Genomic DNA, 18,610 nt, shown 5'->3' with positions numbered 1-18,610 from the left:
TGCTAATATCACAGAAACCACTAAAATAAAACAAATAATAAAATTTGTGCTAAAGAGCTCAGAAGGGCGGTTTACATTTTTTGGCTTTAGATCACCTTTAAGGCAAGTAATAACATTAGAAAGTAGGATTGCTTTGCTACCAATATGGATTCATGCAGCTTAGTGCCGACTTCAGCTCCATTTTAAAACCAGGCGTGTTTTTGTTGTGGTTATTTAATAGTCTAGGGGAATGGCAAAGCGTAACACAGACACACACACTGACAAATCCTAGGTGTTACCTCCTACATTTAATTGCAGCCTTTGGCAAGATAGAAAAGCTAATCCCTCATTCTAAACTGGTTTTTCAAGGTCCCAGGGATATTTTGTGCACAAGTAGATTCCAGCTTTCCATTTCTCTCTTATATCTGTGTGCAAATAACAACTTTTGGAATTAAAAGGACATAGAGGTATTTAATATCAGAGCGGACTGGATAGGGAGCGTCTGATCGGTAATAGCGGCCTGGCTTCCTGGTTGCAGAGTTTGTGAGAGAATAAAAGAGAGGGAGATGTTGTTATTTGTGCTGAATGGGAATGCTCGGGTTACACAGGTACTCCCCTGCACTAACCTTGTCTGACAGGACAGGCATCTTTCCCACAGGATACCAGCACTTCCCACCCGCCTTAATATGTTATCCATGTAACCAAGCACTCTCATTCTCTTGGGAATTTGGACTTTATAACATCAGGCCTCCAAAGAAAATATATAAACTCAGTGTGCAGAATGGATGCCTCGGAAGGGAGCGGAGTCATGGGGCAGCCCCCAGAAATGTGCACTTCAAACCCATACATGAGCGGTAAGTATATTTTTTTACGCTCCCTAAATGTACAATGTTAAGAATGTTTGTTTTATATGGATCTGTAAGGGGGATTTAATAGGAAATTTTAAAAAAGTAAATAAAAATACCCCCCTGCGGTGACTTCCCTAAGCTTCCTGAGCAATTTTGTATTTCTCAACTTTACAATAAGTCTCTTATCTCAATTAATGTGTGCCATATTCTGCTTATGTACTGCTTATTACTCATTATAAGATAATAACATCTCTACATAAATGTCTGAGACTGAAAGATAAGATAAATTGTCATCTAATCTAAGAAGTCCCGACTGGACTTGATTTGTACATTTCATTTAATGCATAAATACAGCATTTGTTATTTGTATATGACAATAAACTTGAAACTTGAATGGTAAACACTTTTGCCATGGCTTCCCTATGCTTGTAACCTCAAGTCCAACCTTCTTTATTTTATACTGGAAATAAATACATCGGACTTACAGATAATGGGGTTTTATCTCAAGCTTGAAATGAAGAAATAAATGCTAAATGACCTTTATATCTCAAAGGAAAAACTTTCCACAATATATCACAATAACATAATAATAATAATAATAATAATAAACCGTTGAAAGAAATCAGAATATACTTTATTAATAGCCTGATTCCCAAGCACAAGTATTGGTTTATGATGCCAGTGCTACCCCAGCTATATTCACTATAATATCGATGCTGCAGTTGGGTTACTTCTGACAGCACCATCATCTGCTCGGTAGTGGGTTTCCTATTAAAATAAATGGGAAGCAGCGGCAGGCAGGGACGGGCCCAGCGGAGCTATGTGTGACATTGGATTAAGGCTGGGGTCACACAGGTGACTAGGTCACACCGCATTGTATTATCTACACAGTAGCCTGCTCAATATAGGAATTAGCTTTATTGGCACCAGTTGGTTGCACAGGGGTGCATGGTCAGCACAAGTGAGCCCCTTTGAAGTCTAGAAGTTAAAACGACCATTGGGGAAAGCTACCCACACTGGCCTGCCCTAAGGGCTCTGGCACAAAACTCCCTGTTCGCGGGCGACTAATCTCCCCGAGTCTTTTTCGGCGATTTCATGAAATCGCCCCGCCGCGTCTGCCATCCCGCCGGCGACTTACATGTTCGCCGGTGGGATGGCAGGGGTAGGCAACTCGGGGAGATTAGTCGCCCGCGAACAGGGAGTTTTGCCGCGGGCGACTAATCTCCCCGTGTGCCAGAGCCCTAAGAGACAATAGTCCTTTGTTCTCTTAATTATTTATATCTACACTCTTGCTGGCATTACTGGGTACTAAACACAACCCTGTGATTACAGTACCCTCTTTTCTTATTTTCCCAAGATATAAAGCAATCATTCTGTAAGCTGTCATTGAGAGTTTCCATGGTCCTTGCAGTAGTCAATGGGCAGATTTAGGTTGCCACCAGTTCATTTTGACCCGAACAGTTAGGGTGAAGACACACAGAGCTACTTAGTAGCAGCTACTTTTTCACAGATACTTAATGCCAAAAAATACCCTGCCATTGACAATACTGAGAATTGCCTCTGCTAAAACAAACGTAGAGACAATTAGCAGTAAATGATCAGCATTGTCTATTTTAGTAGCCATGACAAGTAGCTCTGTGTGTCTTCGCCCCTTAGGTTTCAATTCTAGCTGTTCGAGTCCCAACTGTCTGTTCAGTTTTTAAGCCTTGTGAAACCCAAACAATAATCTGACCAATAAATAAAAAAACATTTATATATTAAGATACTCACTGTGATTCTTTCCATTAACTTGGCTTAGTTAACATCAAGTACAGTTAAATTCTTTTTATTACAGAAAGAAAAATAAATCAATAAAAAATGCCATCAGCCCTGCCCCCTTTGTTTGGGTTTAGCCTCTGGCAAAGGTGGCAGCCCTAGGGCAGATCTGTCTTGGTGTGGAGTTCATCCCAGGTCATCGCCAGGCAGAAATACCACTGCCACACGCATGCCTTGGTGCCATGTCTTAGCTATCTATAAAATGATGCCGGATGGCTTTCTATATTCATTCCACCATTATGCTGCCTGCCCTGCCCTCTGGCCTGTCACCTGATCTCACAAGAGCTCCACCTGCTCTCACGCCCATCTTGTTGTGAACCTGCCTGGCACTCTAGCTTCAACAGCAATAGAATTAACTAAACACTAACATCATTTTCAAGTTTCAAGTTTCATTTTGTAAAATACCTGAAACCCCAAAGACCTGAAAGCTCTGTATGGACTCCCTTTATAGTTGCAGCCATAATTGGGTATAATACCCAGAACACTATCATTTTATGTTTTCAGCAAAATGCATGTTTTTTCCTTTCCGAAACATAAAGAATGGGCACTGGCAATTCAAACAGATACTTTAAAGACTAAGTGGGGAAACACATTCTGCTGTTCTGTACTGTAGCCAGATTGGCTTTTGGGGCTTTGGATGCATTGTGTTGTACAGCTCATAGCAACTCAAATCTCTAAACCAAGAGACAGGTCCCGGCACGTTGCTGCTAATAATCCCACTGGGGGGCACACCTTCTCTCTGGCAGACATGGGTTTAATTGCCTCACCTTAGTCCTAGTACAAAGGCAATAATAAGCTCCTTATTGTTTCACTCTTTTATACCTTAGAGGCTACAGGTAATTCAATACAGTAATGCTATCACGCAGGCTACGTTCTTCATATTCTCTTTTATCAGAGATCTACTGCACGATCGTAACTTTTATTATAGAAAAATTGTATTATAACCATGTATCTGTAGTGAATCACATGCAGCAAAAGCAAATTTATGGCATTATTATTTATAATATATGGGCCCTTGCATTTTGTCCTAGTTTAGCCAGGGTTTAGCTCTGTGCTGCCTAGCAAAGTATACTGGGAATTGTAGTTCAGCTGTAGCTGAATAGCTGGCTGGCTCAGATATACAGTGAATAAAGTACCCCCTATTGTAAAATATAAGGATATTATAAGAGGAGTTTTGTGACTGTATAAAAGCACAAGGCTGAGGGCTAAGTGCTTTTATACAGGTCATGAAACTCCGAGGTGACTTCTGTTATCCTTACATTTTACAAGAGGGAGTACTTTGTTTATTATAATAAGCAAGTATGCGTGAGTCAATAAGCACCAACTGTAACTGATGATTTATGGTTATATATATATATATAAATTAATTTCTGTTTCTACAGACTTTGTTTCTGACTGGTCTCCAATACACGATGCATCTCTACACGGGCGCCTGTTGGCACTAAACAAACTCATCAACCAGGTAAAAAGACCCAAGAAAAGTCAGTCGCTATGTTTTTAAAATGTGTTTATGAATACAATGCAAATAGTGCTTGCTTAAGTTGATGGTACACGTGGCACGTTCTCTGACTTTTCCACTGGCAGGAGAACCACCCCAACCAGCTGTGCAGCATGTCACTGGCATTGATGGAAACTGCCAGAAAAAATATTTTTTGGTCTAAGATCCTCATGTCTACAGGGGAAAGGTGTATTTCCATGAAACCTATAATCCTATAATTATAGGCTGCATAGTTGGGGTAAGAATTTTGCCTCCGGCTGTAAATGGCAGTGGATAATAGCCTCATTCCAAATTCCAGATGCTTAGGCATCGGGGGTGGGGTGGGGGGGTACGGAGTATACAGTCAAATTAAGTTCCATTACAGAAAGCATGGACCAAATTTTCAGTTGGCCCATAGAAGGCTTTCCACTGAAGAACCTAAAATGATATATGGATATAGAGTGGTTGACCTGTGGTTGGCCAAGCCTATCTGAATTTTAATTATTCTCCGCCCATGGCAGGAGCAGCATTTGCAGTAGCCTACCTGGTTGCTCGGTATGGCAACTTCCCTATGCAACAGATAGCTATACAGGAACACTGGCCTTGAACAGAGCCATAGCGGCTAACAGAGAGAGCATGGCATCCGATATACTTGGAGTTATGCCTCAGAGAGCAAGCAGCACATTTTAATGCTCATAGGAATATCCCTGTTTCACACAGCAAGAGGGTATTGTTGTTTTCAGTGTATTATTGGTCAGTGTAAAGTCCCTTTAATCTCCCTTCCCATGGGCAGGCAAGAGAAACCATAGTGATATCACCTGTGGGGCTATTATACAGCCAAAGCTTTCTCTGTTAAATAGGGCAGGCACGCATATCTTTATGATGGGATATAAAGCTAATCAGAGCTGCTTATCCTGCTACAAGGAATATCCGAAGAGACCCATTTCAGTACATGTGCCTAACTGGCCATGGAGTCAGTAAGCCATTTCCCCTGCCCTACTTGTTCTATCCCATAAGGCTACATAATGATATTCCTTTTTATTCTAGTTCTGCAGTGCCCTTGTAATCAAACTGTGCAGAACCTTCTGCTATTATACAGTAGAGAATTATTATTATAATAATACAGGGAATGTTGTACCATTTATGGCAAAGCATAAGGAAAATCGAATACCAAGGAGTTCCATGATGCAAGGCCAGAGGCCTTTTACCTCTATGGAACTTACATTAAAATCCACTTTTAAGATTCATATACTTAATATACTTCATTTAAACCTTATTTGCATTACTATTGTTAAAAAGGTTAAATGAATATGTTAGTTGATACAGCAGTAACTGGTAGGCTGCACTTGGGTATCCCAAACAGATGAGACATAGACTGTCTTCTGCAGTTATTAAAATTTATTGAATGGCTGGCAATGAAATCTACTGTTGATAGAAGTAGGTTCAAGTTCTCCATTCAATTTGGAAAAGCAAAAGATAAAAACAGAATATAGTGTAATACCCTTGAAAAATAGTCCTGCTGCAGCACAGGCTACTTACAGTATCTGGATAAGAACAAAACATATCACAAAGCTCAGAGCAAGAGAACTTGAACCTACTTCTATCAACAGTGGATTTCATTTACCTCTGCATATCTTAACTACCATCTGGTGAGTGTGTGACTACACCACACTGTGATTTGTGGATTTTATGTGCACTTTGTTATTATGTGCACTTTGTTAGTATTTGGAGTTATAGGCACAACTTTTTCACTTTAGTTTCATTAACTTTTGAAACATATTGCACTATTTTGTATTTGTATTTATATTTTTCATGCGCTTCCAACACATTGGTTCTGCACTAGTAATATTCAGTGCCTCATTAGGCAGCCAAACAATCCCTCTGCTTCATCAACTAGTCCCTCAGCTCTATATCAATTCTATCTGTATTGTAGAACAAGGAATTTCTTGTCTATTAACCTCTGTAAACCAATTGCACTGTTATTCTTGTTTCTTTAGGGCTACAGTGTAAACCAAATGACTGCAGATCGCATGTCCCCACTTCATGAAGCTTGCCTAGGGGGCCACCCTGCCTGTGTCAGTCTCTTATTGAAACATGGAGCTCAGGTATGACATATGAGTGGGACAAAATACACAGTAATGGATTTTATGTTACATCTAACAATCATGTTAGCATGTCTAGCTTGTGTCAGGGAATACAGTCTGAAGCAGAAACTATCATATAAACTATCAATCAGTCAGTTGGCTAAACGTTTCCTTACAGTCAGGAAAATATATTCAAGTAAATTATTTTCTGGCTCTTTGATCTGCCCTCCAGGTTAATACATTGGATATTGATTGGAAAACCCCAATATTTAATGCATGTATCAGTGGCAACGTGGACTGTGTAAATTTACTGCTGCAAAATGGTGCCAGCCCCCATCCAGCATGCGAGGTGGCGTCTCCAATCCATGAAGCATGTAAACGAGGTAATCCGTCGACTTTCATATTTTTCAAGAAAGATATTAGAGGTCTTACTCTATACATTATGTATCTACTGTACGATACTATGGATATTGTTTGGTTCAGGAATTGGGCAGGTTTGAAAATTTCATATGGTGATGTGCTATGTTGGCCGGTTCGTGGCGCACTGGCAAACAAGGGAGTGAAGAGGAACCACAGCTCCTAGTCATTTCCTGCCATTCTGGTATTTTCACATAAATACTAAGGTGGCCATAGCTTGTGTGGTCCCTTTACATTTTCTGTCCATTACCATAACTGTATGAACTGAATAAATGTTTTTTGAGGGGAACCCATATCTTTTTCTTTTTGAGTGAGGTATCACACACCCACAGACTGGGGTGCCTTGTGGACATTTTCCCCTTTGTATTACTATATATTACACACAACTGCAATGTAATTTCCCCTTAGGAGCACTGATTACCACCCTCTGCCTGTTTTTTACACCTGATTCATTACATGAATTCGACAGTGTTGAAAACTGGTCTTAAAGGGGATGTTCACCGGACTAGGCAGGGCTGCCCCCTGTCACCCCTAATATACGCCCTCACAATAGAACCATTAGCAGCGGTAATTAGAGAATCACCAGACATAATAGGAATTCCATACAAAGGAAGGGAATACAAAATATCCCTCTTCGCAGACGACGTACTATTGACCCTAACGCGGCCCTTAACATCCCTCCCAAATCTACACTCAGTGCTAGACAACTATAGCAAATTATCCAACCATAAAGTCAACCAAGATAAATCGGAGGCACTCCCAATCAATCTACCTCAGGCACAGGTAAAACTACTTAAACTTAACTTCAATTATAAATGGAAGGAAAACTACATAAGATATCTCGGAATACATCTCACACCCAATTATACTTCCTTATATAAGGAAAACTTTGCCCCTCTCATAGCCAAAACGATCAAAGACCTTGACAAATGGGACCCCTACACATTATCATGGCTAGGGAGAATCGCCACGGTAAAGATGGTCACTTTGCCGAGACTTCTTTACCACTTTGAGACACTACCGGTACAAGTCCCCCTCCCCGTACTTAAAATGATACAGAAAAGAATAACAAAATTTATCTGGGGCTCTAAAAAGCATAGAATCTCCCACAAAATCCTAAGCACCCCCATCTCATGCGGAGGCCTGGGAGCCCCAGACATACATAAGTACTACTTGGCATCCCATCTAAGACAAGCTGTAGCATGGTCGGACAGGGTACACTGTGGGAAGTGGGTAACCGTAGAAAATGATACTACACAACCATATACCATCTCCTCGCTATTATGGAACACGACTATACCCTCAGATATTAATGGAAAGCTCCTGAACTCCATAAAAACTACTCTTTCCATATGGAAGCAGGCAAAATCTTATCACAACTTTATACAGAAGCCATACAGGCTAACCCCAATATTTGGGAACCCAGGCTTCCTCCCAGGAATGGCACAACTATACGCTAAACCCTGGAAACACATTGGCCTAACACAACTCAGGGACTACTATGATGGCCTAACTCGCAAAATATACACCTTTCAAGATCTCCAAAAAAAATTTAACCTCACCAATAACCTGTCATACCAATATCTCCAGATCCACCACTTCGTCCAACAGCTAGGTGGAACCCAGCTACCACTGGAGCGATCACGATTTGACTCTATTGCCACTGCACAAACCTCGAGAAGGGGTCTTATATCCAGTATATACTGCTCCCTTACTACCCCCCGGGAGCAAGACTTTGCCAAACATGGTTATATGCTTAAATGGGAACACACAATAGGAAAAGAACTACCACTTACCGCATGGAGCAAGATATGGGATAATCTCAGAAAAGCCTCAACATGTGTCACGCACAAAGAAACAAACTACAAGATCCTAATGCATTGGTACATGACCCCGGTAAGACTGCATACCATATACCCAAACTCACCGTCCACATGCTGGAGACAATGCGGAGAGGAGGGAACAATAGACCATATATTCTGGGGATGTCCAGTTATAAGAGAATACTGGAAACAGGTATCGACTCTCCTGGAACCACTACTAGGCAGAGACCTGCAACCAGACCCTCTGACATTTCTACTGGGCTCACCATTCCCAAAAATTAAAAGTCACCTGCAAAAACTAGCCAATCTAGTACTAACTGCAGCAAAGAGACTAATTGCCCGACATTGGAAGAAAACAACCTCCCCGACAAACATGGAACTGGAAAATGCAATCTGGGACATACGCCGTATGGAATACACAGCAGCCCTCCACCAATCCCGAACAGTGACCTTTAACAAAATCTGGCTACCATGGGATGTACTGCATCCATTAGCCGGGCAAATTGGGACCTCAAACCCTCCAGCCTGAATGGAGAAAAGACTACAACAGCACAAGCACAGGAGAACGACCCAACCACATTTGACACTCTCACTAAAAGACCACCTACAGGCAAAGGAAAAAAAAAAAAAAAAAAAAGGAACACCCGGACCCCCCCTTGCTAATCTAAATACCTAACATTTGGTATCTCATATCTTGATAATGTGGATGTTATGTTAATCTTATTTTACCCCCTACTGTTCCTCCCCCCCCTTTTTTTTTTTTTTTTATTATATTTTTTTTTTTTTTCTCTCTCCTCCTCCCCCTCTCTCCCTATTTCTTCTAGCCCCTCGGGCCTTTCCCTCCCTCTGCTCCAACTGCCCCCCCCCTCTTCTCCTTTTCCTCCTCCTTTCTCTCACCTGTTGAGCCCCCCCCTCTCCTTGTTTCATAACAAAGCAACTTATAGAACCGCAATTATATGTATAACCTGTTCTAAAAAAATAAAACATAAATAAAGAGTTAAAAAAAAAAAAAAAAAAAGGGGATGTTCACCTTAAGCATAACGTTTAGTATGCTATAGAATGGCTAATTCCAAGAAAGCATTTTTTTTCTTTTGTATAGTTTTTCAACCATTTGTCTTCTTCTGCCTCTTTTAATTTTTCAAATGGGGGTCAGTGGCCCCAGCAGCCAAAAAAATGACTGATTTTATTGTTATTGCTACTTTTCATTAGCTTTTTATTCAGACCCTCTCCTATTCAAATTATGTTTCTCATTCAAATCCATGCCTGGTTGCTAGGGTAATTTGAACCTTAGCAACCAGATAGCTGCTGAAATTCCAAACCCGATATCTGTAGCATAAAATGCTAAATATTTAAAAAAACACAAATAATTGCAAATTCTCTCAGAATAACACACTCTACATTATTCCCTTTAATATACTTCAACTGCTTCCCACTGAAAAACCTAGGAATTCTCAGCCTATGGGCAAAACTGCCAGTGACAGTGGGGCACCAATTAGAAACACTAAATCAAGATCCTCTAATGGTACTGCCTCTGTCTGCTACAGGCAGAACATTTCCCATGCTTTTTATTGGAAAGTGGTATCAAGACATTTGGGTGTTTTGGCCACCGTGGTTCCCACTAAAATCAAAGAAGAACACATGCCTTAGGCCTCAGACTAGCTAAGAAATATCTGTATATCTTCTGCACCGGTAATTCTGATGTTAAATAATTAACGTAGCAATATTTTAGCTTATCATGCAGCGTATCTCCTGTGTTTCATTATATCGTATATTTCCATGATGCAGGGAAATTTGCAAAAGGTTAGTACAAAACAGCAGTCCCTGTTGGGCTGGTTGGAGATTGCTGCCAACATCCTATTAGCTATCACGGACTTGAATGTTATAAGTACAATTCTCATTATAATTCCTAACCTTGAAATGACACACGGATTATTATTACTTTTATTCAGTGCAACATAAACTTTTTTGCCTTTGTCAGAACCGAGATTTGAAAATCTTGAGATAAACCTTAGCAGCAAAGCTATTCTGCAGTGAATAGGGTAATATATATATATATATCCAAAAAAGACCAGCAACACCGAGTTATATTCTAAAAACAATCAATTGTGTTTTAAAAACGCATTAACAGCCAACGTTACGTTTCGGTCCCCATCGGGACCTTTCTCAAGGAGCGAAACGTAACGTTGGCTGTTCATGCCATGCCATGTTTTTAATAAACAATTGATTGTTTTTGGAATATAACTCGGTGTTGCTGGTTTATTTCAGATATTTAAATCATTTACCTTACATCCGAGCTAAGAGTTGAAGCAGAGTGCCAGATATATATATATATTTAACAATGCTCACTGCTCCTCCTCCCTCTTGTACCACAAGAATAAGAAAGAAGGGTGTTGCACTGGGGACTGGTTGGGCAGGAGATTTGACAGATACTTGAGTCCCATGTGTAGGTGCCAAGGTGCTTGTTCTATTATCTGCCCCCTAGAGTACATGCACAGTAGGCTGTCTATAAAAACTTGCCACCCTAGACCTAGGCCTTTGTTGTGTTTCCATAAATCCAGGCATGACCATGTTTGTCACTGGCAACACATTAATCTCCATGTCACAGGTTCATTCATTCAAAAAGTTAATAGACTACATATTGTTTCTTATTGACGTTCACAACAGTCACTGGCTTTGTGCTTTTACAGGACATACAGCATGTGTGGAGACTCTCTCATCGGCTGGAGTGAGTGTACAGCAATATATCAAACATCTGGGCTCTCCTCTTTACGTTGCCTGTGAGAACCAAAGGGTTGACACTGCCAAAAAGCTACTTGAATTTGGTGAGGATTTATTTTCTTTATGTATATAGCATTAAGATTTTCTGCAGGCAGCTTTATCAGGAGCCAATAAAGCTGCCTATATGTTTTTAAGTAAATTGGAGTACCCAGGAAAAACCCACAAAGACATGGGGTGACATGTAAGGCAAACCACTGTGACAGTTTACTAGGGCTTCTAAAAGGACATTGTTGGTTTTCCCTAACCAAACCTTCCAATTGACTTGAGGTACTGGGCAATAAAAAAGGGATGGGGCACAATATTCCTTTATATTATCCCAGGGCAACCACAAAATGTAGTGCCAGTCCTTTGTATAATATTCCAGAACACATGGTGGGATAAATGTAGTGTCAGCCCTTTGTATAATACCCCAGAACACATGGTAGGATAAATATAGTGCCAGTCCTTTGTATAATACCCCAGAACACATGGTAGGATAAATATAGTGCCAGTCCTTTGTATAATACCCCAGAACACATGGCAGGATAAATGTAGTGCCAGTCCTTTGTATAATACCCCAGAACACATGGTGGGATAAATGTAGTGTCAGTCCTTTGTATAATACCCCAGAACACATGGCAGGATAAATATAGTGCCAGTCCTTTGTATAATACCCCAGAACACATGGTAGGATAAATATAGTGCCAGTCCTTTGTATAATACCCCAGAACACATGGTAGGATAAATATAGTGCCAGTCCTTTGTATAATACCCCAGAACACATGGTAGGATAAATGTAGTGTCAGTCCTTTGTATAATACCCCAGAACACATGGTAGGATAAATATAGTGCCAGTGCTTTGTATAATATTCCAGAACACATGGTGGGATAAATGTAGTGTCAGCCCTTTGTATAATATTCCAGAACACATGGTGGGATAAATGTAGTGTCAGCCCTTTGTATAATACCCCAGAATACATGGTAGGATAAATATAGTGCCAGTCCTTTGTATAATACCCCAGAACACATGGCAGGATAAATGTAGTGCCAGTCCTTTGTATAATACCCCAGAACACATGGTGGGATAAATGTAGTGTCAGTCCTTTGTATAATACCCCAGAACACATGGCAGGATAAATATAGTGCCAGTCCTTTGTATAATACCCCAGAACACATGGCAGGATAAATGTAGTGCCAGTCCTTTGTATAATACCCCAGAACACATGGTAGGATAAATATAGTGCCAGTCCTTTGTATAATACCCCAGAACACATGGTAGGATAAATATAGTGCCAGTCCTTTGTATAATACCCCAGAACACATGGCAGGATAAATGTAGTGCCAGTCCTTTGTATAATACCCCAGAACACATGGTAGGATAAATATAGTGCCAGTCCTTTTTATAATACCCCAGAACACATGGCAGGATAAATATAGTGCCAGTCCTTTGTATAATACCCCAGAACACATGGTAGGATAAATATAGTGGCCAGTCCTTTGTATAATACCCCAGAACACATGGTAGGATAAATATAGTGCCAGTCCTTTTTATAATACCCCAGAACACATGGCAGGATAAATATAGTGCCAGTCCTTTGTATAATACCCCAGAACACATGGTAGGATAAATATAGTGCCAGTCCTTTGTATAATACCCCAGAACACATGGTAGGATAAATATAGTGCCAGTCCTTTGTATAATACCCCAGAACACATGGTAGGATAAATATAGTGCCAGTCCTTTTTATAATACCCCAGAACACATGGCAGGATAAATATAGTGCCAGTCCTTTGTATAATACCCCAGAACACATGGTAGGATAAATATAGTGCCAGTCCTTTGTATAATACCCCAGAACACATGGTAGGATAAATATAGTGCCAGTCCTTTTTATAATACCCCAGAACACATGGCAGGATAAATGTCGTGCCAGCTTTATGTATGATACCCCCAGAACACCCATGCATTATGAGTTGTATATATAATATGTCCCAGAACACATAACATTATTAATAGTGCCAACATCACTTCTAATATTTTTGTCTTGTATGCTGTAGGAAATTTATTGGCTTAGCTTCCACTTCATTAAAACCCACCTGCCCTAATCTGCCCTAAATTGTTCTTAAGGCAGATTAGGAACATTGCTGCAGATCAGTACAATGGCCTAAAAGATATATTAAATAGCAAATTAAATGTAAAAGATGCTTTGATAAATGTAAAGTCAGGAAGTGTTTTTGCAATTTGGCATATTTGAAGTACAAATGTTCTCAATTCTAGGGGCAAATGCAAATGTTGGGAAAGATCTGGAGTCGCCTTTACATGCCGCTGCAAGAACCGGGAATAGTGACTTGGTGAAGTTGCTTATTGACTATGACGGGAGTGCGCAGTGCAGGAACGCTGAAGGGAAACGCCCGACGGATTTGGTCCCACCACACTGTGATTTAAAACAAGTTTTTCTGAAGCAAGAAGGTAGTTTTAAGCCCTGAAATGCACTCGAAGGTTAGAGTGGAACTTGTATGAAGGATAAAGATCATAGAAGCATATGTCACATCTGATTTCTCTTTATTGTATTTATGTTATAAGCATGTATATAATACATATATATATATAGCATTATTCTGGATATGGGAACATTGCCTGTTGACAGACACATAGGGGCACATTAATCAAAGTACGAATTCAATCCCGAAATGGGTAAAATTCGGATTGGATACGATAATTTCTGGTGATCGCAAATATCATGCAAATGCTTACGAAAAAATCGTATTAGTCACGATAATATCATATTGGCGATCTGAAAGTCACAAAATTTTCGTATCCGAATGATCGTAAACGGCGGGAAAACTTTTCTGACTTTGATCCTTCTGTGCATGTTTTTGGAACATGCAGTTCCAACCTGACCCAAGGAAAGTCACAATCCGAAACTTTAATACTCGGCGCGACAATATGATTTTGTTGCACAAATTTTGTTGCAAAGTAAGAAAAAGTTGCGCAAAGTAAGAAAAAGTTGCGCAAATCTACGGAAAAGTCGCAGAAAATACACACAGTATGAACAAATACGAATTTTTTGCATTTCGGACCTGTCGTACTTTGATAAATCAGCCCCATAGGGTTTCATGAAGAGGAATAGAATGAGCACAAACTGCAACTGAATGTTTTCCCATGATGCTGCAATAATTATAGAGCACCTAGCTGTGATTTAGGTGTGTTACGAACATCTTTTTTAACCTTTTGTTTGCTCTGCCCTAATGTTTATGGAATTCTTTCCCCAGGCCCCGTGAGTTTGATGCAGACATGTCGCCTCTGCATTAGGAATTGCTTTGAGGAAAAACAACACTACAAAATATGCCATCTCCAGCTTCCAGATACCCTGAAACATTTCTTATTATACAGATAATATAGACCTATTTATTTGATTGTATAGCTAATAAAATGTTATCTTTTTTTATTTAAAAAAAAAAAAAAGTTTTGGCATGGACTATAACTGAATGGAATACTCGAATGGTCCTTTGTTTACATTATATACAGTAAATATAATCCCTAACTTGTGATGAAGAGGTTAAGTGGTTTCTGTCAGTACAACCTCCCCATGGGAACACAACTGCTATCCCCCATAACTAGTTCTGCCATCCACTGGTGTGAGCCAAAATGGCCTAATGAATATTATTCAATGCATTCAACTCATAGTCATTTGTTTCTGCAGTTCCGATTATAAACTGAAGTGATGAGCGAATCTGTCTCGTTCAATTTGGTGAAAAATATTCGCAAAACTGTGAAAAATTCCCAAAACACATTGAAGTCAATAGGTGATTTTTTTTTACAGACATTTTTTATGCGCAATTTTTTTCTTTTTTCTTACTTCAAATGCAACTTTTTTGTCTCACTCCAAAAAAAATTAAAGTCAATGGGCATTTTTTCTTACTGTAAATGCATTAAAGGCAGTGGGCATTTTTTTGCAACTTTTTATCTTGGGAAATTTTTGCCACAGTTTTGTGAAAAAAATTTGTCAATGGGGAAATGTAGACTTTTGCTGCAAATCCATGCCTGGGGAAATAAATTGCTCATCGCTAATAAACTGCCTTCTACTCACAAGGAATGCCTGCAACTTACAGGTTAAAGTTTGGACCCCACTCTGGCACCATTGCAAAAGACAGAGACCTGTGTGGGTGTTAGAATCCACCCCTGCCCTTGGGTAAGAAGGAGCCTAAACTGTATCTGCTAAGAAGAGACATCAACAATATATACAAATAAAACTCTCAGGGAAACTTGTTCTACTATAATTAAGCCAGAATATCTTCATTTTTCTATTTTGCTTATGGATTTGTCTAACTGGAATATACAATATATATATATTTATTTATATTTGCATTTGCCTTTCATAAAACATGTGCTTGTACACCAGTATGTTCCAATGCGTTATCAAGCAGGAATAATGTCACTGTATGTTTTATACAAGTTGGGTTTCAGCTCACTGCAGTTACCATCCATTCTGGCCTTTCTTTATCTGGTGAGTGGATTGAGACTGTCGTCTATAGAGCTTTTGAAACTTTATTTTGCACAGCTAATTCCTGCAACTTCTCCCTGCCCTGCTGGGATGCCAACGGCCTCTCTGCTTTCCATGCACATTTGTGCGCTCGGGTGGCTTTACACTAGTTAACATTTAAGTTATCTGAACAGATCAACCTGGACCTGGATGGACCTGGCTGAACAGATCAATACTGTACAATGTGCCATATACTATAGGAGGTTCCTCTCATCTGCCAATAAAAATTTGTGTGTAGCAAAGGCAGTTAGAAATCAATTCTGATCTGATTTGACTAAGAGATGCTCTAGTAAAACTGACCCCCTAGGTGACATACTGTTGTAGTTTTGCCCTCCGTTATGTACAGCCTCCCTAAATGATAATCCAATCAGGGCTGAGCTTATTTATTTGGGGGGGGGGGGGGTGCTGTTACCCTATCAAGGGCTAGTACTTTAATTTGCCAGGGGTGTCAGGGGTCTCTAGTCTTTAAAAGGGGAGTCACTACATGGTTCTGTCTCTTTGGAGGCCTCAGCTGTCCATAGGAGGCCTCAGCAGGAGTAGTTGCTGTCAGAAAGTCTCTGTAATAACTCACTCTAGGAATAAGAGTTAGGCTCAGGGTAGTGAGTAGAGCAGCCAGAAAAACCAAAGAGTAGGCTGGAAGGGTTAGTAACCCGCGGTGTCACCCACCAGCATAGGGATTTATACTGTCAGACTCAGGGATAGGGATATACAGCAGCACCTGAAGCACCATTGTGAGAATCATTCCAGTGCTGGGAATTAGCTCACCCAGCAGTATAACCTGGGGCTTAATACCCTGTCTGTACCCAATACTATCCAAGAAGTATCTGATATTTTATGATGTGATTATTCCCATCTGTGAACTAATTCCACATTTAAGATCCAGGAAATGAAGTCTAGGTGCACATGAGCTGAAGGAAATACACAGTATAGTAAGGTATCTCCTAATTAGTGTTACACTGTACATACCCAGAGAGCTAGACACCAAGACCCCTGGCAAGCAATTCCCTGCAGTCATTTATTCAATTCTGATAAAATCCAATTTACAATAGGCAAGGTAAAAGGAAAGCTAGGGGCTGGATGGTTCATGTACCCCATCCTTAAAAAGGTAGTTCCCCTTTAAATTTAATTTTAGTATGATGTATATACACTGATACTCTGAGACAATTTTCAATTGGTTTTTATTATTTATTTTTTGTGGTTTTTCAGTTATGAAGCTTTTTGTTCATTAGCTCTCCAGTTTGGAATGTCAGCAGATATCTGGTTGCTAGGGTTGTGGTTACCTTAGCAACCAGGCAGCAGTTTAAATGAGAAACTGGAATATGAATAGGCAAAGGACTGAATTCAAAACCAATTGGAAAGTAATAGAACGTAACAAAAAACATAAAATTGGAGCCTCACAGAGCAATAGTTTTTGGCTGCCGGGGTCAGTGACCTCTATTTGAAAGCTGGAAAGGTGAACAATTTGAACACTTTGAAGGTAAACAATTTGAAAACTATAAAAAATAAATAAGACCAATTGCAAAGTTGCTAGGAATAGGACATTCTATAACATATTAAAAGTTAACATAAAGGTTAACCATCCCTTTAATTTAGAGCTTTTAAACCAGGCAAAAAGGAAGCCTTTACAATGGCAATTTATAGCCAAAAAAAATTGTTTCACTATCCTTTTAAGTGATATGAAAACAAGGTTATTTTGCGAAATCACAGTCATCCTCTACTGCCCTCTATGGCAGTGGCTAGTGAGTAACATGCTCACCAACCCCCCCATGGGGCTACCAAATAGCCAATCACAGCCCTTATCCCCAACAATCTTTTTTTCATGCTTGTGTGATTAACCAGCACTTTTTGCATCTAAATGTGGCTCACAAGTAAAAAAATGTTGGGGATCCCTGCTCTATGGTAATCACCTTAAAATCTACTGCCCCCTATGGCCATCACCTGAAAGTGCTCAGTATGCCTCAGTGCACAAACAATTCACACTTTCTCCTTTATCTCCTCCGACTTATATCATACTCCTAATTCATTCTTCCTTCTCCTCTCATCTTTTACATTCTGCTCTGCTTCCTTTTTCATAATCCCTTCACTTGCACCAAATATAATTAAAAAGCCATTAACTAAAGTATGCAAACTGTATCTTCTGTTGCTAATCTCCAAAATTGGCTGATTCTATAAATGTCAGCTCTTTATCCAATAAGCGCAGAAAGTTAATGAAAAAGTAAAGGTGTGAGAGATGAGTAAATGGCTGCAATAAATCCATATACAGTTATAAAATGGGAAATGAGATTCAGTGGCACTTGTCATATTCCTCACAGCCAGCAGGTGGCGCCAGAACACTGTGGTCGAAGTAACCAAGTCATTTATATATTTTTTGAAAAAACACTCATTTTTAAAGATGCCCATTGAAGTCATCTGTACCTGATAAAAGGTTGATGGATCCAAACCATGTAGCACATATACATTAATAATTGGAATATAAGATTTGCGACGCTGTGATTTGCAAGCAAGGCATTTTCTCATATATCATATGTTAACAAGGGTTCCCAAACTTAAAAGCTCAAGTGATGTGGTAATTGCCTATTGACTCTGTTATGGGACTCCCTCCTTAAATGGATATCAGGTGAGACTAATGATTGGCCGGTCGACCTAATCCCTGTTTGCACTTTAATCTACTGCTCATTTGGAATGAAAATGATGCTTGACAAAGCCGGTGCCAGAATTCACCCTGAGACGTATTGACCGAGGGAAGGGATATCAGGCAGCCTAATGGGGAATGACAAATGTATCGCAGACAGGCAATCAGATACTAGATTTCATTCGCTTGGCAGGAGCGGTAATATGGAGGCAGTGTTGTCACATTATAGCTTCT

General features: G+C 39.9%; 1 protein-coding gene across 2 annotated transcripts; it reads left to right on the top strand.

Moving 5' to 3' along the window:
* The first annotated feature begins 329 nt into the window (after nucleotides 1–329).
* On the top strand, nucleotides 330–15,082 carry asb9 (ankyrin repeat and SOCS box containing 9). 2 transcript variants are annotated; one of them, XM_031895867.1, is made up of 7 exons: nucleotides 330–833; nucleotides 4,025–4,104; nucleotides 6,117–6,224; nucleotides 6,436–6,586; nucleotides 11,131–11,265; nucleotides 13,479–13,700; nucleotides 14,474–14,560. In XM_031895867.1, exons 1-6 carry the CDS (start codon nucleotides 761–763, stop codon nucleotides 13,685–13,687), a joined length of 756 nt encoding a protein of 251 aa, XP_031751727.1. In that variant the 5' UTR covers nucleotides 330–760; the 3' UTR covers nucleotides 13,688–13,700; nucleotides 14,474–14,560.
* Nucleotides 15,083–18,610: the final 3,528 nt, after the last annotated feature.

Source organism: Xenopus tropicalis, chromosome 2, assembly GCF_000004195.4.
Source record: "Xenopus tropicalis strain Nigerian chromosome 2, UCB_Xtro_10.0, whole genome shotgun sequence".
NCBI classification, from domain to species: domain Eukaryota; kingdom Metazoa; phylum Chordata; class Amphibia; order Anura; family Pipidae; genus Xenopus; species Xenopus tropicalis.
Note: the sequence above shows the minus strand (reverse complement) of the source record. Positions and strands in the feature narration are given on the sequence as shown.